The following is a 22800-nucleotide window of genomic DNA, read 5'->3' as shown; positions in this document are numbered from 1 at the left end:
CTGTCTCGCTTGCGCATTTAATCGTGCGCAAATATCACAGTTCCATTGAATCTGCGTCCAAGCAGCCGCGAATGGCAGGTGAGTCGGACTCTTCACCGGGTGGCCAGAAAAGGCCACGCGATTACGGTGAAGAGCTAAAGGGCTTGACACCTGAGCGACACAGCGACCGAGATGGTTCTTCTACCCCGACGAGAAAGAAGCAGCGGACAGATCAAAGTCCGGTACCTGATGTCTCGGGTCTGTCCGCGGATGGAGAGGTGAATGGATCGGCTGTGCACGATGAGGCTCCTCCACCAGGCGTTGCAGCTGAGCCAGACAGCGCACCAGCATCCTCAGCTGTGCCAGATCCCTTGCCTGATAATGAAGCGCCTCAGGACGACAAAGAGACGTCGAGCTCTCAGGGTTTGCAGGGCATCAACCGCGGAGTCCGTCTTCTCGGGGTGAGGACTTCGTTTGGCAAGCCCAAGGGGAGCTTCGGCCACACCTCCTACCCAAACCCCCATCATCAAACCAGCTGCACCTTCAGTGCCGTCCAATGAGGACCCCACAAAGAGTGGCTCGGATAATGAGTACTCAGAAGGCGAAGTCGGAGAAGATGATGAGAGTGGTGACGAGGAGGGTGGCGAGGATATGCCACCGACTACCCCGGGTGCTTCATCTGATGAAAAGCCTACGGATACAAACGAAACAAATACCCAAACTGGCTACGCTACTTTCAGAGTGTCCAAAAAGGACTGGAAATTGCCTAAGGGCGATGTACGAGTTATCAAATGGAGCAGTGGCGCCCAGACAAAGGTTTCCTGGTGGATCGAATGGTTCGAGAAGGAGCTCGATTTTCTCATCGCTCTGCTCATGCGCTCCAACCCTGAGAAGCCCGCGGTTGGTCGAAAGGTTGTCTCTGGTGCTCTGGAATACATCTTGCATCACCGAAATGGTTTGTTCGTTGGCGCCAGCAGATCTAAGAACAAGGTGGCGAAGGCCGAAGCGAAGCGGGCGATACTTAGCTGTGACAACGCGCTTTGGAATGATGCCATAGCAAAAGCCCGGATACGTGTTGCTAACGAAGATTATTCTGCACCGGGCGAGACGCAGATCCAGCTTCCTGTCGCAAAGACGGCAGAAGCGGCAGCAGAAACGACGACAGAAGTCACCGATCTGGGCCATGCCGAGGGAGCTGTAGCTTCCGCCGCCGGAGCCGTCATGTCTGAAGATGAGGAAGTCCGCCAACTAGAATTGTATTTCCCGCGGATTGGCGAGATACAAGTCGTTTGTTTACATTGTGTCAGTACGCAGCATCGGTCTGAAAGCTGCCCGTCACTGAGTTGCGGATTCTGCCAGAGTGCCTCTCACATGTCATACGCTTGCCCCACCAAGAAACGATGCACCAAATGCTACCAGCTTGGCCATGGGGTGGAATCTTGTCAAGAGAAACTTGCCTTGGCCAAAGACGAGCGTCCTGGTTGTGCGTATTGCTCGGCTCGTAGCCACATCGAAGATCGATGTCCTACTGTTTGGAGGAGCTACCAACCAGGCTTGACAGAGATCAAGAAAGTCAAGGACATCCCGTGTTATTGCTACATGTGTGGCACGGCTGGTCATTACGGACCAGAGTGTGGTCTGGCTAGCAAAAAGCAAAAGGCGGAGGCTCAGGTATGGACGACGTGGTCCAAGGCGAATCGCGACTCGTACGTCGACCCAGAGAGCACCAGCATTGCCATTGCGCAAGTAGGTGTCGACCACTCAAGTGCCAATGGGGCGTCTGAGTTCCACATCAAAGGCAATGCGACGAAGAAGGCCCATATCCATTTTGTCTCGAGTGATGACTCCGAGAGCGAGTTCATTCAACCACCCGTCAGCAGAGGCGGTCCTGGCAAGGGAGGCATCAGCATTTCCACCAATATTGTCAACCCTTCACAGCAGCAGTCAGGCCGGCCATCACGACGAAGTCGTAACAACGACCAGCCGCCTCCTCCCGGTAATGCGGACATGCCGCCTCTTCCGCCCGGACCTCCGCCGCCCATGGTCTTCACTGGCAATGGTAATGGCATAAGCAATGGCTCGCAGAGATCGTTCCACCCGCTACCGCCGCGTCCCGGTGGTATGAACCCCAACGGAGGCGGAGGTGGAGGTGGAGGTGGAAGAGGAGGTGGTAATAGGGGCCGAGGACGCGGAAGGGGGCGTACAGGAAACCGAGGCGGTGGTCGTTAGATATTGTACTACAGTGCATACCTATCGGCATGGTCTCAGGACTTACATACTTTCCTACTTGGCTCGTCTTTGACGATTAGTTCTGTCTTGTGAAAACCGGATATTGCCGCAGGCAAGAGCGGTCGATCAACAGCCCGCGACTCAGCAATGAATGAATAACAGCGTAATACACATACATTTGAGAGTATTGGTCAAGTGCTTGCATCGTGGTGAATCAACAGCACAGGCGACACGACCCGGGTAGATTGGCGAAACCGCTGAGGGTCGGACGCTCCGCGTTTTATCCGTGTGCATGTGCTATCCAGGCTGGCATTTGATTCGAGCCAACACATTAGACGTACCTACTGCATCAAGATTCTCATAGTGTTCCTGACGAGATCATTCAGTCCTCCATCTTACGCGTTTATGTCACATTCATTTATCTGTGTACCAAAGCAGTAATGCAGTTATTCGAGTGTCCCTTTACAGCGCATGTCTACTGAAACCACCGCCTGCAGGTATGCTACCCTCGTTCGCTGGATAACATGGAAGTCTTTCGAGAGCAAACTACGCTCTGCCATAGTATGCGGCACTCCGGCGGTGACGTTACTTTGGCATGCGGACATCGGGCCGCTGCAGGAATAGCTGCAGGAATTTGGTCATGCCTAGATGGAGAATGTACTGCAGATAGTCTCTTTGCCTTTGTTTTATCTGTACACTGTGCCAGTTGGTTGGTTTGGTAGGGGATCAATATTTTTGACTTTATTTGCCATCAATCACATGGGAGGAGACTGCTTCGGATCTCACTTGATTTCTTTCGAGACCAAACAATGAGCCTGAGTTATCACGAAAGACGTATACGCCATGCTAATTCAGGACGGCGAATTGAAGTTGAGATGTAGCAACAGAAGCAACGCAACGCTTGATAGTAACGTGTGCCTGGTAGATTATGTATATAGTTGGCAACAATAGGTCATCGCATCTCAGCCCTGTGCCACCTCGCCCGCATCTGTCAATTGCCTTTAAACAGCGTTGAGGCGTCTGCCTTTCGACACAAATTTAAGCGCCCGCCCGTCCGTCACCTCGGGATAGAGTTTGCTTGTCCTCCGCAGATTTGCCCCGGCCATCTCTACATGTACGTCAATGGATGGGCTTTCAAGATTCTCGGCGTTCAATAGTGGCAGATGGAGACAAGACTAGGCACAACTCCAAAAAGCAACCATATCGGGCGATCTTGCCACGATGCCGGGATAAAGAGATTCTGTTGCACTGATACTGATGGCGTCACAGCGTGATGTTGTTGCCATTGCCCCTGGCGGGCGAGATTAAGAAGCTGAAAAGTGACAAGTCATCCGCATATCCAAGAAATTATATAACAAACACTTCCGAGTATACATACCCATGCCATCCCGACTAGCTCGTACTGCCTGTACTGTACACTCACTATATCTCAAACGTTTGGCCCCTGTCCTCAACGGCAATTGGATTTCACGGTACATACAGATGCAATGTGCGATGGAGGGGTTGGGCAGAGGGCCGACGCAGGGTGCAAATGATGTTGTTATATGCGTCCACGAATCAAGAGTCCGATACCCGGGTGCCGACGCAAAAGCAATTCTCCTGAGAGAGACCATATCTTCACCATCCAGGCCCGCCGACCAGGCTCTGCGAATGGCATCTCGGCTGGCGTTTATCTGGGAAAAAAAAAAAAAAAAGCAGGGGGTGCGCCACGAGGGAAAAGAAACCCAAAAAATACAGGCCCCTCTCCCTCTCGAAAGAAGGCAAGCGCACAAACTGCACGTAATTACCTGCAGAGTTGTGTGTGCGCTATTTGGAGAAATGTGCCGGCTTTCAATAGATCTCGACTGGCGTCCCTATCGACATCCAGCTACAGCCAACCACCGCAGGGCATCTTGATGATCCAAGCTCCGGTAGTATGCAAAAGCGACGGCTGGTTAGCGTTAGTTTCCCCTGAACCGATTGAAGGTTCGATGCGTACCGCTACCCTATGGAATGACTCTAATCAAGTCGGATGCGACGTCAATGTTACAACCATGCTGGATACTGCTGCTGCTGCTACAGGCCATGGCTATCGCGCATCGTCTAATCATCTTATTAGGCGAGCACCTTATGCGGTAGGCATGAACGATGGCAACGGGGCTTCATTTCATCCCATGTAAGTGAGAAGCAGGGCGCGAGCTGAAAGAATAGCCGCGAGGCGTCAGCGAAGGGAGAAGGGACGAGTTTCCAATGATGATTGGATTGCGTCCGAAGTGTGAAGGGGGGCTAGCGAGGGACTTGTTGATGGTAGTACTGAACTCATGATGATCTAACCATCATATCTAGAGTCTATCCACCCTTTCAACCATGCCTGGTCCTGACTAGCATAGCAACGGCGTTGCGCATTGTCGCCGCGCTTTCATAGCACGATGGTCAGCTAACAGGGCTACCTACGTAGCAAAGGGTGGCCCTGGATAAACAATTCTCTTGTTGTTTGTTGCTTGCGCCGCTGGAGACGGCCAGCTGGCATTACAGCCTCGCAAAGCACTTCGTGCTCGGGGAGGTTGGATAAGATACGAAATCCTTCCACCTGCCGCCGTATTCCTTCACGGGGTGGAATTCCTCCGACTCAGGCCTTTCACTGGACCGCTGAGAATATGAAGTTCCCGCGAAAGAACTCAGGTAGACAGCCAAATAGCCCAGGCAAACTTCGTGCTGCAAGCTTCCTCACCGCTGCTGTGTAGGCTGTCAGATCGGCTGTGACTCCAACTATCATCCCATGTAGATGAGTGATGTACATTTTTGGACCCCGAGGATTACTCAACTCGGCTGCAACTAAGAGGCTTATACATACAGTATGTACAGGAGTACTGCCGGCCATGATGAAAAAGGCAAACCACTGCCGAAAGCACGCATCAATTGATATGGCTACCTACCTACTGTACGTATTGCTACGTGAGTGGGATCAATTGATGGATGGGTGGATTGGCATGTTTGTTCTTTTCTTTTACAATTTCGATTACCGGTTGAAGTCGCTGTCTTTTTGGATACATCACCTTTGTTGATGTATTCCCTCTGGCACGCATCAGCACGATCGGTTTTTGCCGGTGTGATAGAGGTGCATCTTCATTTTGGGCCAGGCTGCTTGATCCGGATTGAGGCAAGTACGCGGTAGGTGATCTCCCTAAAAACTCCCGAGCACGTGTGCACTAATATAGATCTCTCGCAGGTCAAGCCCCTGGGTACCACTAGCTAGCTGGAGGACACAAGAGACCGGTACCTCAAGGTCATGGTGTGCAGCACGTATCCGTAGCAACATTGAACCTTTATTTTAGCGATGGCCAATGTAACGGAGGCCAATACGACATTGACGCCTTGATATGGCGCTGCGCGAATCATTCGCGATCGGCCCCGTGTCTTCTCTTCACACGAGTATTGTCAGGTAGGCAGTTGGAGGATGCCAACTAGGCTAACTCACGATATTGCTGACGCTAATCACACCGAAGGGCTCCTAATCCCCACGTTACAGGATTCGAGGATTCTTTGGATGGTGATCCAGATCAAACCCTGGTACGATTTCTCGCGTGCTGACAGTTAAAACGTTAGAGGACCGCGGTGGGTAGCCGTCAAGGGTACTCACTTGTAGCCTCATTGCTTCCAGTACCACTGCTGCAAGCTCACGAGGGACAGACAGGGGGGCCATGAGCTCTGCCCAGCTAGCCAGTGCCCAGTGCCCACTGAGTAAAAGCTCCACACAGCCCACCATCGGCCGTCCACCAGCGTCCGTGGCCTGTGGGAACACCCACCAGCTTGCCCACCCAGCGTCCAGGAGTTCGCCGTCCCCATCGTGCAACACTGAGATCTGGGAAGTCCGTTTGCAACGAAACGAGGACCCGGTGCGGCCTGTTGTATGCATGCAAAACAAATGGAATTCGTGTCCGCCCGGGCCCGGGGGACTAGAGGGGCTGCCTTTTGGCTCGCTGGATTGCGATGCTGTTGCTGATACTTAGAGTGATTGCAGAGGAGCCCCGACTGCGATGCTGGTGAACTGAAATCTCGTAGAGACCCTCAGTCAATCACGTTGGCAAGGAGAGTGCCCCCCGCAATCTTCTTTCTCGGGAGGAAGGGGAAGGAGGAGGACGGTTCTTCAGTGACAGATCACGCCCATCCCGTCTACACACGCACACACACACACATACATACCTACACAGGAGTAAGCAGCAAGCAAGATGTCACCCGATTGGCAATAAGCCAAATCGAGTCAAACGAAGTTCCAACGTCAGCAAGCAATCGGCTTCCAAGGATTTACGTTGTACGTCTAGTCAGCAGTGCGGTCGTGTCATACCAACCGCAGCCACACACACACACACACTGTTGAGATGAGAAACCGAGTCCGGGTTCGGTTGAGTTGGGGGGGTGTTGAGGACAAGACATCATCATCATCCATACATGCACTTTTGGTGTGTGCAGTGTTCTAAATACAGCTCTCGTTCATCCCTGCCTTGCCGACCTTGACGTAGCCCGTGGTCTCAGCCGAGGCACACACCCACTCAACCACTTCACTTCCGGCAGAACACCCGAGTTCAGCATATTTTGCGCGTCCGATCATACGAACGCGAGGTTTCCATGGATGTCACCTGCTTCATACCTACCAAGCTACTGCCCTTCAGCTGTGTCGCCACCAGCGAGAGGTGAGAGGAGTGAATACTGGAGTGAAGAACTGATTAAAGTGTAATGAGAAGCTAACGGCTGCAATACTACCCCCCTGGTCCAGGGGGTCTCCCCCCCAATTGCCCCCAGCAGCCAAACCATGCAGTTCCCGCTAGGCAATTAAAAGTAAGCAATTTTCCATATTGCAGCCCCTACTGGAACACGTACAGTAGCTGCCGGTCGAGCAGCAACCACCCACACCCGAAATAAGCTAAGGTTAGCACGTTAGCCTGTGCAGGTGCAGTGCGCTGTGCCTCGAACTCCAGTCATCTTTGCAACCTTCCAGATGGTCTGGCCCGTCTTCTCGCCTGCCCGTCCAAATCATCGATCAAGTGTCTAACATATACTTGATTTCTCATGAACAACGCACTAACTTGGATCTTCCTTCCTCCCTCAATCCCTTCCCTGCTTCGTTTGCTTGGCCCGGTTTGGTTCGACGACTCGGCGGTGTTTTCCTTCCTTTCTTCCTTCTATGCAAACCAAACACCCGTTGTGCGAAACCAGGACGAAACGATATTGGCAATTCTGAGCCTTGCCCATTGCTTGCTCCCACTCGAAACCCAGCCAATAATTCCACACCTGGGTCCCGGTCGTTGCTCTACGACGAAAGGGCGGCCGCATCACTCGGCGCACGCGACGGTACGTACGTCCGGACCCGTTTTCTTCTGATTTCATTTCTGGCGCAAAGACGAGAGAGGAGCGTGGTGGTCTCGTACGTGACGTGCATCCTGGAAGCCGTCCGACCCTCTTTGCAATCCTGAGGCGAAGTGAACCTCCAGCCGGCTTTGACAGGCTCGATCTGCTCTTGTCCTTCTGCCGCAAGCTCGCATTGCATACACCCTGGGTGTCCGTTGGTGGTGAGAATGTCAAAGTCGGACAACTCCAGTCACTCGAAACAAAGAGCCAAGTGATGTATTTGCCCCTCCATGACCCTCCTGCGGAAAGCCACCCACGATGCCACTTTTCGCAGGGCTCGCGCATCTTCATTTCTCACATTCATCACGGAGCAAAAGGAAACATCTGACAAGTGGACCGAATTTTGCAACAGGGGACCAAGTGGATAACTTCAAGATTGTATGCGTCGTCGTCTAACTACTTTTATACTACATATGATATGTACCCTGCTCTCTCTCCCCCCCAGCTGAAGAGAAAACGCGCCGGGACGGAGAGAGAAAGCTCTCAAGGGACTTGTCATATATTTCGACTATTAATTCTTGCATGACTCGGTGAAGCCTCACGGTTGCCAAAAACAACATCCGTCCTGCACCTATCCTTCTTGCATAATTGCATTTGCACTCTTCCATTCCTTGCCAGGCACTCCCGGTTATACGTGTCGAGGGTGTTTCAGCCCAGATCAATCATTTGCCGGGTCGCTAATGTTTTTCTTCTTTCGCAGCCCTGTCCAATCCTCCCACGGCTCGCTAGCTTTCTAGTTTCTGGGGACTTTTTACAGAATCAAGCATTCCGAAAGCTCATAGGACCAATCCAGCCACACTGAAGAATCGGTACATTGCCCTCCCTCCTTCTCGACCGCTCTCGAGTAAGCAAATCGCTCGCCAAGCAGTAGGGGCGGACTGCTGGTCAGGGGCACACCCATTCTTTGGCAGCCACCATGGCTTCTCCTCATAGCGACATGATGGCGGCGGTCACTTCTCCCACAACTGCCATTGCGACAACTCCGCGTCATGTTCGCTCCAGGACGCAGAGCATCTCGAGCGACCGACCGTCGACCATCGCCCACAGCCTCATGTCGCCTCCACAATCTGTGTCGCCTGAGGCGGCTTTCATAGCCGCTTCTGCCGCGTCGCAAATAGTGACCAACGACCACGATAGCCATTCGGAAACATGGTACGATCAGGTTGGAATAGAACCCTCTGGAGAAACTGCCTTGGTTGCGACTGGCTCACTTCAGCTCGCGAACAATTTCGTTGACCAGCTTTTGTTCAACATTATTGCCACTGCCAGGTCAACATCTCTTTCAGCCTTGCGACCGGCTGTCAGTGAAGTCCTAAAGCCCAAGCTCGCAAGAGATGCCGTCAGCCAAGCCGATGAGGAGCTTCGGGAGTATCTGGGTGGTGGCGAGGTGGAGGACCTTGTACAATCCGCGGATGCCGAGTCATTGCACAACTGGGATCTCGAGCTGGCCTGGAAGCGCACGCGGCTTCGATGCATGGTCTATTCCTCTCTCGGGGACATGGAAGAGGAGGATGAAGATTATTATATGGAACAAGAGCACCTACGAGGCGAAAGCGACGACATCCTTTCCGAAGCCGTATCTCCGGCAGTCGCCATTTTCTTAACCTCCATCCTCGAGTTCATGGGGGAGCAGGTGCTGGTTATTGCGGGCCAGGCCGCTTTCAACCGCTTGCGAGTCAAGTACGAAAAGGAGCTCAAAGACGGCACGCGTCTGCCGGGCGATATCTCGGAGCGAATCGTCGTTGAGGAGCTGGACATGGAGCGCGTCGCTCTTGATAGAACCTTGGGAAGGTTATGGCGAGCCTGGAAGAAGAGGATACGAGCCCCTGCTGAACTCAGCTCCCAAAGATCTTTCACCAGGAGCGCACCGCACAGTAGGCATGGCAGTATAGTCGCAGAGACAGTTGGCACTCTACCAATCTCCAGAGAAGTCAGCATAGATGAATCGCAGGACGCGAACTCACAGGGAAAGTCGAAGCCTAACGAGGAGTCGGCAAAGCAGGCGCGCCCTTCAACCATTCCTTTGCCAATGAGCAACAACGACATTGCAGAGATCGAGGTTCCCGGACTTGTTTCCTATAGTGATGAGGAGGACAGCGATTTGGACGACGACGAGTCACCGAAACAGCGCCCGCGGCCCAAGAGTTGGATGGTTTTCACTACGCGCCGGAAGCATGAACTGCCAACACCCGCCGACTCTCAGCCCACTTCGCCCACCCAGAAACCCCGGAAGCGTTCTAACTCAGTTCCGACCCCTCTTGTTTCGCCCGTCACCTCGCCTAAGCCAGCAGGAGCACAAGCTGAGGTGGTCGGGTCTGATAGCAACCGAGATGCTGAGCCTCCTACCAAGGCTGGCGCTGCCTCGATCCCAACAACGGGTCGTGAAATGACTGAAAAAGCGCCTGAACCCGCCGAAGCTCGGAATGTCAGCGAAGCAGAGCCGAAGGCCGCTCTGGCAAGCCCGATCTCAAAGATGGTGACAGGGGCCGCTGCTGTCGGCTCGGCTGCTATGGCCGGTGTCGCCGCTGTGGCTCATGGAACTGCGCCACAAACTCTCGCCACGCCGTTGGAGGAGGAGGAGGAAGAGGAGGACGAGTTTGAAGAAGAACCCCAGATTCTTACCTCCTCACGAGTATCAATAGGCGGTCGAAGCTCGCCAGCTATTTCGGAGTCTGGCTCGAACAGGCCTCCTTCAATCCTCGTGGGACGATCAAACAGCTTGAGCTCGGTACGCATGATCGAGGTGCACAGTCCTCGAAGTCCGAGCGTCAGATCCAGCAGACACGGCTCTGGTGAATTTGACTACCCTTCAGTTTCTCGGTCGATGAGCCTTTCGAGGGAAGGAAGCGTATCGACACCTCCCATTGTCGAGGAAGGGACTCCCGAACCTCGAGGTGACCTCGCGGTGGATTCGTACTCCCTCTAGGGAGAGTTCTCGAGAGAGGATTACCAGACGTAGTACAAGCCCTTCGCTCTATGGCTATGGCGCAACTACACTGGCCCCTACTTCAGCGCCTACCTCGGCCCCTACTTCAGCTCCGACGAAGGTCACAATCCTCAACCAGACCGTCACAAGCGGAGCTTATTTGGATATTGACAGCAGACCCGAGAGAACGGAGTTGCCCCCGAGAATGTCCTCCTACTCTAAGCCCCCTACGTTGCCTACGTTGCCCGAGAAGAGTGCCAACAGACCTACATATGGACAGTCCTCCTCCTCTGTGGGACTGCCATCCGTTGACCGCACCACTTCGCAGCGTGCGTCACCAGAATCCCCGAAGCGTGCTTGGGCGAAGCAGAACGACTCCCCTACCTCCACGAATTCCAACAAGTTCAAAGCAGTCCGTAGCTCTGAGGAATCCACCAGCCAGCGCGCACACGATGTTGCCAAAAACTTCGAGGAACTCCTCCAGAACGACGAGACGATTCAGTACACGCTTACCCCTGAGAGTATGCGTGACAGCTTGGCAGATTCCAAGGGCAGCGGCAGGAACGATGACGCCAGGCACCTTGACCGATCTCGATCCTCCTCGATGAAGAGGTCTTTGTCTTTGAACAAGTCGACGGGTCTGAGCTCGCATCCGCCCGAGGGACACGGCAACGCGAAGACTGCCGGGCCAGTGCCACGAGCGCCGCCTGTCTCGATGGCTACCCAGGGGCGGATGGGTCCTGCCCCTCAAGCTAGGGACGCCCGGATCCCACGTGAATCCTTGCAAGACTTTGCCGAGTTCATACGTTCAACGGGCCCGCCTGGCGAACGTGGCAACTTCCAGGCTAACAAGCCTATTGCCAATACCGGCCCTCACCGAAGGGATATCAGTAGCCCCGTATTACCTGCGACTGCCCCCGCTGCTGTGCCGCCCAAACGCACGGCTTCGACGAGAGCTCGTCTTCAAGCGCGCGACGCCGCTGTCAGCTCAAACAACGAAAGTTCTGATCTCATCGACTTTATCCGCAGAGGGCCCCCATCCAACGGCCCCAATCCTCGTATCCCCCGCAACATTGCCCCCTTCCGAAACACCATGGACTCGGACCAACTTCAAATGTCAGGCGCCACTGGAGGCAGAGCCGTTGATGCTGCACTCCCAGACGTCAGCAGTAGCCAAGTCTCGACGAATATTCCGGAGTCGGTTAACTCTTCGATCAACTCGCAGAGCGCGTTGTTGAACAAAGCCAATAAGCCGACAAACTACTCCAACAATTTCGACGAGGAAGACATGATGCCGAAGCGAAAGCAGCGCAGAGTTCGAGACCCATATGCCATTGATTTCAGTGACGAGGAAGACTTGGACGAGCTGTTAGAAGAAGAGGAGCCGAAGCCGAAGCCGAAGCCCAAGAAAGAGGAGAGCTTGATCGACTTCCTCAACAACTATGACCCGCCGCCGGACCCGTCACCTCCCCAACCCTTTGTCACTTCTCAGCAGCCCGCCGTGCTTAAGAAGAAGAGTACTTCCAACATGTTTTCCCGCCTCCGATCCGGAGGTAATGCGACGCCCGCCGAGCGATCAGCGACGCCGGGGGTCGTGAGTCAAGAGCGGCGAGCAACGCTAGCAATGGCCGGGGTTACACCCCTATCGTGGCTAACATGCCACCTAGCGGTGGTAACGCTGGAAAGCTGAACGATATCATGGGGCCCGGCTCTCCCCAGAACAGGGCGCCGTCAGGCCGAGTACCAATGAAACATTACGAACCGCGTGATGCCACACCATCTCAAGGCATGAGAGCATCTGGAACATCCGACTTGGCGCGTTTCTTGCGAGAGTCGGAACCACCACCATCAACCTTGGCATCTGCCGCCCCTCCCGTCGAGGATAAGCCCAGCGGATTCGCGCGCATCTTTGAGCGCCGCAAGAAATCGGTCGCCTACTAAAGCCTTCGAAAACCCACCCAACCTTCTTGTATATAACCTTACGCATCTTTGATCTGCAAATAACCGATATCCTGGACCACTTCTTTACTCTAGGGCATTAGCCGCTGCTGCGGAACGAATACTGCCCATACCACCACCCCTTTACTGGCAATTTCTGCCCTCTGTACACTGCTGTCACATCTCGGCGTTGATTGTTTTTTTCTTTTTGATATGTCTTAATCGATCTACTCTTCAGAATCGATGCCTCCTGCGAGGGCTCGCCGCTTCACACCCATCTACCTGGTTGATACCATGTCATCACTACATTCCTCCCCCTGTTTTCTTTTTCTTCTTTATTTTCGAATACTTCATGCTGTTGGACATGGTTGCGAAATTTTCTCGGATATTTAAAAAGAAGCGTCCGCGAAGCTTTGATACACACAGACCAGAGAGAGCAGTTGGATGGAAATTAGTACGGAAGCAAAAGAGAAGGAGAAAGAGAAAGAGAAAGAGAAAGAGAAAGAGAAAGCGAGAGATATAAAGCGAGCCTTTTCTGAATACATCGAGTAGAGATGTGTGTTGGACGGCTGTATCTTCTCAGGCAGTGTGACCCATGACAGTCATGGCTGAAACGAATGATATTATATTACTGTTAAATCTCCCTACCTCCCGTACTGTCTTCTAGTAAGCTGTGTGTTTCTGCCCCTTAAGCTATGTCGTCTTACAATAGTGGTAAGCAAGGTGTATGTTAACGGGGGTAGATGGTCAACGGTCGCATACCAATTGACGTTGATCATCAACGACACTTGTTTGCCACACTATCTTTGGTATTAGCATGGTGAGATGGACAAAAAATTTCCTTCAGGCTAACCGGATCCCCAGACAGCCATTGCTATGTCTCAGCGTCGCCACCCGACATGCATGGCGCAGACCGTACCATAGCACATTGGCAAATAAACTTTGGTTATGCATATATTCCCATCTAGCGGCCGTATTTTCCCGCCATTCCCATCCTCCTTTATCTACTCGCACACGTACTCCTCCCAATACACAGCAACCTAGTGAAAATGGGGAATATGTCAAACTTGGCTAAATCTAGAGGAGCGCGGGTCTTGGTGTGAGTAGGCGCACTTGCAATTACAAGGGGAACTCGAATGCGGTTCCATACAAGGTGTACCACTTGCTGACTGGAAACACCATGGCTGTCGCATATTCAGGACTGGAAGCACGGGTTCCGTCGGCTCGGCTGTGACGAACGAAATCCTCAAGGCCGGCCTCAAGGTCCGCGCTATCGTCCGCAACCTCGAAAAGGGGGAGTATCTTTCCGACGTGGTCGGCGAACGTTACGGTCCCGATGCCTTCGAGATTGTGCATGCGGAGAACTTCGCGGACCGCCAGGTGTTGGAGAAGGCAATGATGGGTATTTTAAAGCACATTGTCGTCAATCTACATGCATAGGTATTCTTCTGTTCATACCTGACCAATTGACTGGATTCCAGGGTGCGCCGGCGTCGTCCACATGGCGACCGACACTTCGCTCGGCACGAGTCCAGAACTGGTCATCACGCCCACAGTCGACCTGGCACGAGCCGTCCTCGAAGCCGCGGCCAACACCCCCACCGTTCGGCGCGTCTTCTTCACCTCTTCGGCCGCGACGCTGCCCCGGCTCCACGAGCCCGTGCATATCACGTCGTCTTCCTGGGCGTCCGAAGATGTCGTTCGCATGGCCTGGTCTTCCTCTTCGCCTCCACCCGATCAGGACCAGGACGTGTCTTCGTCTACGACCGAGCATGATAGTACCATCATGAAAAGCCTCCTCGTCTACACCGCGAGCAAAATCCAAGCCGAGCGCGCCTGCTGGGCTTTCATGAGCGAAGGCGACCCGAAGCACTTCGTCCTCAACACCGTCGTGCCCATGACGTGCCTCGGCGCCTTCGTCCACCCGCGCCTCGTCTCCTCCATGAACGGCATGTTGCTGGGCACGTGGTAGAACGACCCGGAAACGAGCGCCGTCACGCGGATGATCGGCGCCCAGTGCCACGTCGACCTCGAGGACTTGGGGCTGCTGCACCTTTGCGGCGCTGGTCCTGGACGATGTGCGCGGGGAGCGCGTCGTTGCGATGGGCGAGGTGTTTGGGTTTGAGGACGTGCTCGACGTGATGCGGAGGATCGATCCGGAGCGTGACTTACCCGGGACGGAATCATCCTCGTCGTCCCCAATGGTGGAGGGCGCGGCGGCTACGATTGAGAGGGGGCGGTATAGGGAGTTGCTGGCTAGAATGGGGAAGGGGGAGCCTATGGGGTTGGAGGGGAGTATCCGGCGGGCTGTGGCTACTTCGTCGTCGTGAGAATTTGGATACGGTTTTGATAGGGGTGGAACGTTCCCCAAAGTTTAGTCCTGAAATATACGAACTATCCCTATTCCAATGAGCACAGGCGCGGAATAGGGGTAGCTCGCAAATCATCGCCGACCCAGCTGGATCTTCTCTGGACCTCTTCAATCGATATGGGAGAGATGGTGAACAAAAAAGCAGATAGTGCCGTTTATAAGGGGGTCATTCTGGAGCTCTATCATTTTGAAACCGTGATATTCTACCTAGTGCACCTATTCCAATACATTGTCGTTCCTAAAAGGAGGCAGATGGCGAGTTTCCATGTCCGCACTGCACTATGACCTAATTGGGTGTAAAGCATCTCAAACGCCATATTTTGCGCAGGTAGGAAGTAGGCAATAAGGTGCTTGTTTCCGAAGAAGCACTTTCGCCTTCCCCTCTAGCTGGCACGTCGACCCTGGATCCTGCCCAGGGTAGAAGGCCATGCCTATCTTCGTGATCTCAGACGTTGAACACATGTCGTGTGCTAATCTGTTGCAAGAAGGCGACGCTTCTGCAAACTGTAGGTTATGTGCTTGTCATCACTGATCAAGTTCTCTGTGGCAACTCTGCTTTGATGTGTAAGAATCGATAGGCCGCGCTCCAGTTATTGCGTGCAATTTGCAATTGCACTCCTGTGGTAATCCTGACTGCGTTGGTAAGCAACAAATCGGAAAGATGAAGGAGGGGAAGGGCTATTTATATGTGTACTACTTACTTTAGGCATGCGCTCATTCATGGTGAGGGCCAACTAAGTAACTACCAGGTAGGTTTGGATGCTGGGCGTTTATTTCAGCCACCTAAGGTTAGAAAGAGCTTCTATGAGCAAAGTAAGTAGCTAAGCAGTGGATTGGAGCAAGAATCGAGACCCCTCGCCAACAAACCCGTTGAAGCTACATGGCAAATTCGAGGTCTGCCGTGGTGTTCCCCCATCGGGCATAGAGCCAGTCGATTGGCGGTCGGTTCTTTGGCTTCCAAGGACCTGCATTACCGCATACGGGTAGCCGTCCTCCTGCTTCGCGGACGTAGGTGGAATCCAGCTGCCATATACTCTGCGTGCCCCGAGCAGCAACAGCCTCAGGCACGCGCGGCACTGCAGACCGAGCCCCCAGACGTTTCATGTGGCTCATCAGTCGTACCAGATACATGGCAGTATTGTCAGATCCCAGGCTCCAGGAATGATTGGTATAGCCCAGCATAAACATCATGTTTGGTATTCCATCCCACATGCAGCCATTCCAAACGAATCGCCCACCCCACGCAAGGTTCTTGCCGTCGACTCGTATGTCGATCCTACCGCCGAGCACCATCCGATGGCCCGTGGCGGGAATGATGACATCGAAATCCATCGCCTCGCCGTCGCGCAGCCGGATGCCATGATCCGTAACAGCAGCGATCTCTCCGGTGATCAACCTAACATTTGGACGATGGAATGCCTTGAAGAACGCCGCGTTCGGGTCCAGGCAAATTCTCTGCCTCCAAGGGTTGTATCGCGGGGTGAAGTGAGGATCCACGGGGACACTGGCCGGCAGTTCCTTGGCGGCGCCCGCCGTGAGACCTTGCCGAACCAAGTCGGGGTTGCTGTTGGCGAGCAGAACGAGGAGATATGGACGTATCAGCCAGTATAGCCATCTCCATGCGAGCAAAAGTCTCTGAGGCAGCCAAAATGGCGTTCTGTCACTCTGGCTTGGGCTCGCGACTACGTAGGTCGGGCTTCTTTGGATCATCGTGACCTGGCCGGCTTCCTTGGCGATCGCGGGCAGGAGCGACACCGCCGTGGCACCGCTTCCGATGAGGGCCATTCTTTGGTTCGCGTAGTGGAAATCCCGGGGCCAGGACTGAGGGTGGACAACTTGGCCTTTGAACTTGTCAAGACCTGGGATGTCAGGCTCAATGGGTGATTCGTAGTCGACATAGCCGGTGCCTATGACGATCCAGCGGGCATGGTAGCGCCTGGGCTGCCCTTGGTGGTCGGCCGTTACCCCCCATTCGTGGCGCTGGGAAGTCCAATCGATCATGGAGACTTTGTGGCGGAATCGAACATGGTCATCTATATGATACTTGGAGACGGCGTCATGTAGATACTCCATGATCTCGCTGCCCTCGGCGATCGGTTTCGTGAAAGGCCAGCGGTGCCAGGAGAGCCCGTAGGTGTAGATCTGGCTATCGGACCGGACTCCGGGGTATCTGAACTGATCCCAGACCCCTCCGATGCTGTCGCGGCCATCGAGAATGACGAAGCTGGTGCCGGGCTGCTGCTTCATGAGCCGATACGCGCAGTTGATGCCCGAGAGGCCGGCTCCGACGATGGCGACATCGAAGAACTCGGGGTTGTTTGGATCTGGTTTGATGGCACACATTGAGGGCAAATTGATGTAAGCAAAAAACCGATATGATGTTGAGGAGGTATGAACCGAGGAACCCAGAAGATCAATGCGATTGCGGCAGCGTTACATCTTACATCCCCCCTTACACCTCCCCTTCAATTTCGCCCTCGGCACGGTAATGCACGTATGCGGTGCAGCGAGGTTTGATTATGCCGGGGCCAGAAGGAGGGCGAATTGTACGGCAGCCAGTTGGTTGTTTCGGGATGTAAGGTTACACCGAGTGAAGATCGTTTCCCCTAAAGTGATTTACGGGTTGCCTAACTCGGTCGACATCGAGGCCTTAAATGCCTTCCTTGTATGGGGTAAGCTGCATGCCGTGACTTCGGACGATATGTAATCACTTGCCTCGGCTCGCATACAAGTAAGTGTGGGCGTCAGTGGGAACTTTAAACATCATGCAAATATCAATATGTCGATACGTTATGGGATGGAACTCAAATGGTCACAGGTATTTGGAATATTTATTCGTATTGGCTGCAGACCTAGTCCCTTTTATGCCTCACGAAGCCGATGTTGCTGTATACAGTAGACCTGAAATCCAAAGCAGTGCTATCTATTGCACAGAACCTAGCTTTTGGGATTTAGCTACGCCGTGACGTCTCGAACCAGCCAGAGCCAGAGCCATAGGACCCGACTACAGATGTCATCAGGGATCCGTTGCTAACGGGATTGATCGGTACGCTATGCGCCCAAACGTCCGCAATTTTACATGCCTGATGATGTTGCGCGATTCATCATATGGCCTCGAGTACCATTTCTTCGGATCCAGTAAGATTCTGCAGGCGGCTACGTAGTCCTTCAACGGAAGGAGGTACGAATCGTATCCCGCTTCCACCCCGGACGGCGACGACGACGACGGTGACTCATCCCACCCTTCCTTGGACCAGTCCTTCCGCACAATCTTCACGGCCGGCGTCTCGGAGTCCAGCGACCGCAGACTCTGCGCGTCCACCTCGAGGTAGAAGTTGTACCGCGCGCCGGCGCGATACCCGGGGCTGCCGGCGCCGGCCCCGCGCGCGCTCTCGAGGTCGGGCAGGGGGCTGTCCGGGGTGACGTACCAGTTCCGGCGCAGCTCGCCGGCGGCCCAGCGGGCAAAGTGCGCGCGCACGTCGTGGCGCCGCGCCGCGGCCGGCGGCACGGGGTCGCCAAAGAAGACCGTGTGACTCCGCTGGAGAAGGTGGTGCGAGTCATCCGCATCCGTGGTGATGGTGGCGGCGAGCGCGCTCGCGGCGTGGGCCAGGAGCGCTTCCTGCATGCGGCGCCACGCGGCGTCGTCCCGGTAGTCGGCGCGGTAGACGGCCAGGCCCCAGGGCGCCGTCGGCTTGAGGAGGGGGGCTGGCCGAGCGGGGTGGCGGGGTAGAGGGGGAACCGGGTTGCTCGTTCGGCCGTCCAGGTCATGTTTGCGTACGGCCATGTCTTGATGCTGAGGCTTCGGAGGGGGGCTCGTGGTGGACCCATTGAATTGATTGGCTGCAGTAGCTGGCTGGCTTCAGGGCTGACCTCCAGCGCTCCGAAGCGAAGATTACTTTTTGGAATGGGACATTTAGTAGGAGTCGGTCCTGGGCTAGAGTTGTCGCATATGACAAGGTTGTTTGTTGAATGGATGGAGGATGTAGCAATGGGAAGATGGATCAGTTGGAGGTCGCGTCGTTGCCCGCCTTCGCAAAACGCCTGTTTTCAGCCCGGCATGCATGCACATTTGCACATGCGCCTGCCTAATAACAGCAAATACCCCGCCCCATGCAGCTCTCATATATTATTTAACAAACGTATATCTCATGGGATTAAAATGAAGTACTATCCAACACTCTGCGAATGACCTATTCCAACTACCGTTCTTAGCAATAATGGCCATCGAAATCACTACTGCTGGTCGTAGTTGTGGTGGTCGTGGTCGTGGTCGTGGTAGACGACATCGTCGTTGTAGTGCTCTCCGACTCCGACTCATACGTCGCCACCTGATTCACACCTGCAACGCGGGGACGGCGATGCCTCTTCCTTCTCATGGGCTTCCAGTGAACTGTTCTCAATTTCCAGAATTCTGCACTGCGGCTGATGGACTTGCGCCAAATGCAAATGCTGTTATTTCCGTTGCTATTCTCCCTAATCAAATGTGTGAGATATTGGTTCAGCATGTAAAATCGTAAGATCGGAGAGACGAAGGGGAGGGGAATTGAAAGATCCGGGAAACTTACCGACTTCTACTGCCATGTACATTCTTGTTGGCATCGACGTCGGCATCATACTCCGCCACCCCGTCGAACTCTCTGACACCCGGCACAAAGGTCCGCGACATATCACCGATTGGTCGGTTGAGCACCGAGCTGGAAGCGGGCGCCCTCCGCTGCCGCGGACCCGGAGCAGCGTTTTGGGAACTAGTGTTACCGCCGATCTCCTTTACGGCAGGGAGGTACGTACGAGTGTTGTCGCCCAGGTCCCGGGCTAGTGTAGTGAGTGCTGGGGCTGCCACTGGTGCCGGTGCTGGTGCTGCAACCGGGTTGATATTGCTAGTATTATTGTTATTACTGACGGCGACGACGCTTTTCTTCACGTGTACACCGGGAAGGTAGGTTCGCGTGTTATCACCCAAATCTCGCGCCAGCACACTGGGCGCTGGTACTACTACAGGCTTGACATTGTTCTTGTTGTTGGTATTGTTGTTGCCCACGACGACGGCACCGGGCTTCTTCTCCTTGACGGCGGGGACATAGGTTCGGGTGTTGTCGCCTAGACCACGGGCCAGCACGGTCGGCGGCACGGCGGCCGCGGTCACAGCCTTGACGTTGCGGCTGTTGTTATTGGCATTGGCATTGGCGATGGCAACATTCCCTCCCCCGAACACCGGGGAGGCGTTTGTGTGTGTTGCCCCCTAAGGCCTGAGCTCCTGCGACGGGCGTCGGTGTTGCAGCTGCGGGCGCGAGGGTCTTGGCGACGACAGCCTGTTGGACGCCAGGGGCTTTCGTTCGTCTCTTTGGGTCGATGCCCAGGACAGCGGGGTTATTGTTACTGATCTTGGGGGCTGGCGGAGGTGGTTTTGCGGGTGTAGGGGCAGCAGGAGGAGCAGGGGCAGCAGGGGCTATCGTTACCGGCTTGCGAGGAATTCGTAGTGCCTGTGGACTCTGTTGTCGCTGTTGTGGTGCAAGAATGGGCTTCCCTGGGTATTGGACAGTGGCCGCTGGCTGGGGTTTGTTTCCGGGGTTGAGCGGTGGTTGTTGTGGAGATTGGGACTTCGGGGCGGCCTTCGGTGCTGTGACAGGAGGAGGCGGCGCCGGCTTTTGGCTCAACGGGTGGCCCGGTTGTGGCGCTGGTATCTTCTGCTGTGGTTTTGGTTGTGGTTGCTGCTTCTGTGGCGGTTGTTGTCCCGGTGTGGGTTGTTGCCGTGCTGGCTGTTGCGGTTGTGGCTTTTGCTGCTGCGATTGTTGCTGCTGCTGTGGTCGTTGAGGTGCTGGCTGCTGTTGGCGTGGGAAAGGTACTCTTCCAACGGTAGGAGTTGGTGTCCGTTTCAACGGGCTTTGTGGTTGTTGTGGTTGTGGTGTTGGGGGGTTAGGTGTCATTTTCAGTTTCGCTGGAGCCGACTTCGGGCTTGAAGGGTTCTTGAGCTGGGGTGCCGGTGGTGCTTGCTGCCGAAGCACGATGTGAGGTCCTTTGGAAACATGATCTGACTTCACTTGGCTTCGCGGTGGTGACACTGCTGGAGGAACTGCTTTAGGGCTTACGGGGTCCTTGGACTGCGGTGCCGGTGGGTGCTGTTGTTGGGGGACAGCCCCTTTGCGGCATTGGGAGTTGACCTTGAACTTGATGTTCTGGGAGGTTGTTGTGGTGACGGTGCTTTTGCCACAGACTGCTTTGCTGTCGGCGTCCTCGACTTGGGACTAACAGGATTACTTGGCTGCGCTACTGGTGATGCCTTCACGGAACTACCAGCTGCTGGGTGTGCTGGCTTTGGGTCTGGTAGGCTGGGTGGTTCCTGGGATACCTTTGGTGCAGACGGTTTTGCTATGGAAGCGGCGGGCTTCGGGCTGTCGGAGTGTTTTGATTGCGCTGCCGCCTGTGGTGTCTTTGCGGAGCCATCTTCTGTGGACGGCGCTGGCTCAGGACTCGTCTGTGATTGGGGCTGCGGACGTGGTGATGTCTCCCTCCCGTAGACTGCGTGCTCCTCCGGGTCTGAAGAGCTATACGACCTCGATCTTCGTGGGTGTCCGATGCGTAGAACATATCCTTTAAAAGGTAGATTGAATTTCTTGCTTTCTCTAGGCGGTGGACGTGGTGGAGCTAACAGCCATGGTAGTATTGACGGTCTACGTGGGATTCGTGACCTCCGAGGCCTTGGTCGTCTGGGTGGACTTGCTGGTTCTGGCGACTCTGATATATACACAGATCCCGAGGAGTACATGTACCCAGACTCTGGGGAATCCTCGGATTCTAAATATTCAGGTTCGGAATACTCAGATTCTGATGGTGATGTCGCTACTGGCGAAGATCGAGAGTTGTATTTTCGGCGGTGTCTAGTCGACAAAGATTCTCCTCTGAATTTGTGGGCTAGAGAGGCAAACGGTTTGAGCAACCCCGATGCCTTCTTGCCTTTCGGTGTCTTGGTTTTCGAGGGGGTCCCACCGGTGATAACAGACCGTTCTGCAGACACCGAATTGGAACCGTTTTCAGGTACGGCCTGTTGACGACTTGTTCGAATCGCTCGAGTCACGTGTACAACTATCTCGCTGGGCGACATAGGTTCGGCGGCCAGTGGATAGGGGCGTCGCTGCCGGGCTCCGAATGCGCGGTATGTGATGGCGGGCGATTGCGATCGTCTGCTTGCCGTTGTTTACCTTTAACTGCGGCAGCGTTGCTCGCTATACTCGTCTCTGAACGAGATCCATGGTCTCGGCTTCTCCTCTTGCGTCTCCGCCTTCGCCTCCTTTTAACTCCATGTTTCGAACCGGATCGCTTTCCCTCACGTTCCTTGTTCGCTCTCGTATCCTGTAGGGCCCCCGAAGGCGAACCATCTTCCCGAATCGGCGAGTTCGCGATGGCCTCTTGCTTCACAAGGGCCCCGGTTGCTTCTTTAGTCGAGTAGTGCTCATCATTTTGCTCCATCCACTCTAGGACTCTATCACGAACCACATCGTAAGGCCCCGAGGACGCGGTGGATGAAGCTGAGGCCTGCTGGTCCTGATCTTTTGGGATTGACTGTCGAGTCGTCGACCGCCGACTTCTGTACGGAGTTGTTTGCTTATCCGAGTGCCGCCTCCGCGTCGACGGCGGCCTGCTCGGACTCCTTGTTGTGTGCTTCATGGGCCCCCTGGCCAACGGTCAAGCAGTAACCCCAATAGTATGCGCTGCTTTGGCGTGTACGTCTATTCAAAATAGGGAATAACGATACGATAGGAGTAAAAAACTACTATGCCCCTATCCGTTAGAGGAAAATCAAGGTTACTGTATGGAGTATATCTTACCTCATAGCAAAATTCCATTATCACGCCGTGAGAATGTCCCCATTTGCATCAGCAGGCGAGCGTGTCAGGGAGGAAGCAGAGTTGTTTGTGCTGAGAAAGCGTGTCTTGTTTGGCACGTTGTGTAATTGAACAGTGTAGATATGTCGGAG

General features: G+C 54.4%; 6 protein-coding genes across 6 annotated transcripts; 3 read left to right on the top strand and 3 right to left on the bottom strand.

Annotated features, from left to right (window-relative positions):
- Positions 1–71: 71 nt before the first annotated feature.
- On the top strand, positions 72–2208 carry PG986_011123 (uncharacterized protein; the record flags this gene model as incomplete). The annotated part of the gene is made up of 2 exons (XM_066847345.1): positions 72–525; positions 578–2208. The coding sequence occupies 2 exons, from the start codon at positions 72–74 to the stop codon at positions 2206–2208; spliced, it is 2085 nt and encodes a 694-aa protein (XP_066696836.1).
- A 6301-nt stretch (positions 2209–8509) lies between these two features.
- On the top strand, positions 8510–12460 carry PG986_011122 (uncharacterized protein; the record flags this gene model as incomplete). Its single annotated transcript, XM_066847344.1, has 3 exons — positions 8510–10506; positions 10559–12036; positions 12093–12460. The coding sequence occupies 3 exons, from the start codon at positions 8510–8512 to the stop codon at positions 12458–12460; spliced, it is 3843 nt and encodes a 1280-aa protein (XP_066696835.1).
- Positions 12461–13506: 1046 nt separating this feature from the next.
- Positions 13507–14787, top strand: PG986_011121 (uncharacterized protein; the record flags this gene model as incomplete). Its single annotated transcript, XM_066847343.1, has 4 exons — positions 13507–13556; positions 13657–13859; positions 13939–14425; positions 14475–14787. 4 exons carry the CDS (start codon positions 13507–13509, stop codon positions 14785–14787), a joined length of 1053 nt encoding a protein of 350 aa, XP_066696834.1.
- Positions 14788–15704: 917 nt separating this feature from the next.
- PG986_011120 (FAD/NAD(P)-binding domain-containing protein) lies at positions 15705–17171 on the bottom strand (the record flags this gene model as incomplete). Its single annotated transcript, XM_066847342.1, has 1 exon — positions 15705–17171. One exon carries the CDS (start codon positions 17169–17171, stop codon positions 15705–15707), a length of 1467 nt encoding a protein of 488 aa, XP_066696833.1.
- Positions 17172–17844: 673 nt separating this feature from the next.
- On the bottom strand, positions 17845–18612 carry PG986_011119 (uncharacterized protein; the record flags this gene model as incomplete). Its single annotated transcript, XM_066847341.1, has 1 exon — positions 17845–18612. One exon carries the CDS (start codon positions 18610–18612, stop codon positions 17845–17847), a length of 768 nt encoding a protein of 255 aa, XP_066696832.1.
- Positions 18613–19389: 777 nt separating this feature from the next.
- Positions 19390–22656, bottom strand: PG986_011118 (uncharacterized protein; the record flags this gene model as incomplete). Its single annotated transcript, XM_066847340.1, has 6 exons — positions 19390–19974; positions 20039–20542; positions 20672–21063; positions 21120–21890; positions 22025–22410; positions 22652–22656. 6 exons carry the CDS (start codon positions 22654–22656, stop codon positions 19390–19392), a joined length of 2643 nt encoding a protein of 880 aa, XP_066696831.1.
- Between the last annotated feature and the right edge of the window lie 144 nt (positions 22657–22800).

This window comes from Apiospora aurea, assembly GCF_038362705.1.
Source record: "Apiospora aurea strain CBS 24483 chromosome Unknown utg000007l_segment0_segment0, whole genome shotgun sequence".
NCBI classification, from domain to species: Eukaryota; Fungi; Ascomycota; class Sordariomycetes; order Amphisphaeriales; family Apiosporaceae; genus Apiospora; species Apiospora aurea.
This window is presented reverse-complemented; position numbering and strand designations above follow the sequence as displayed.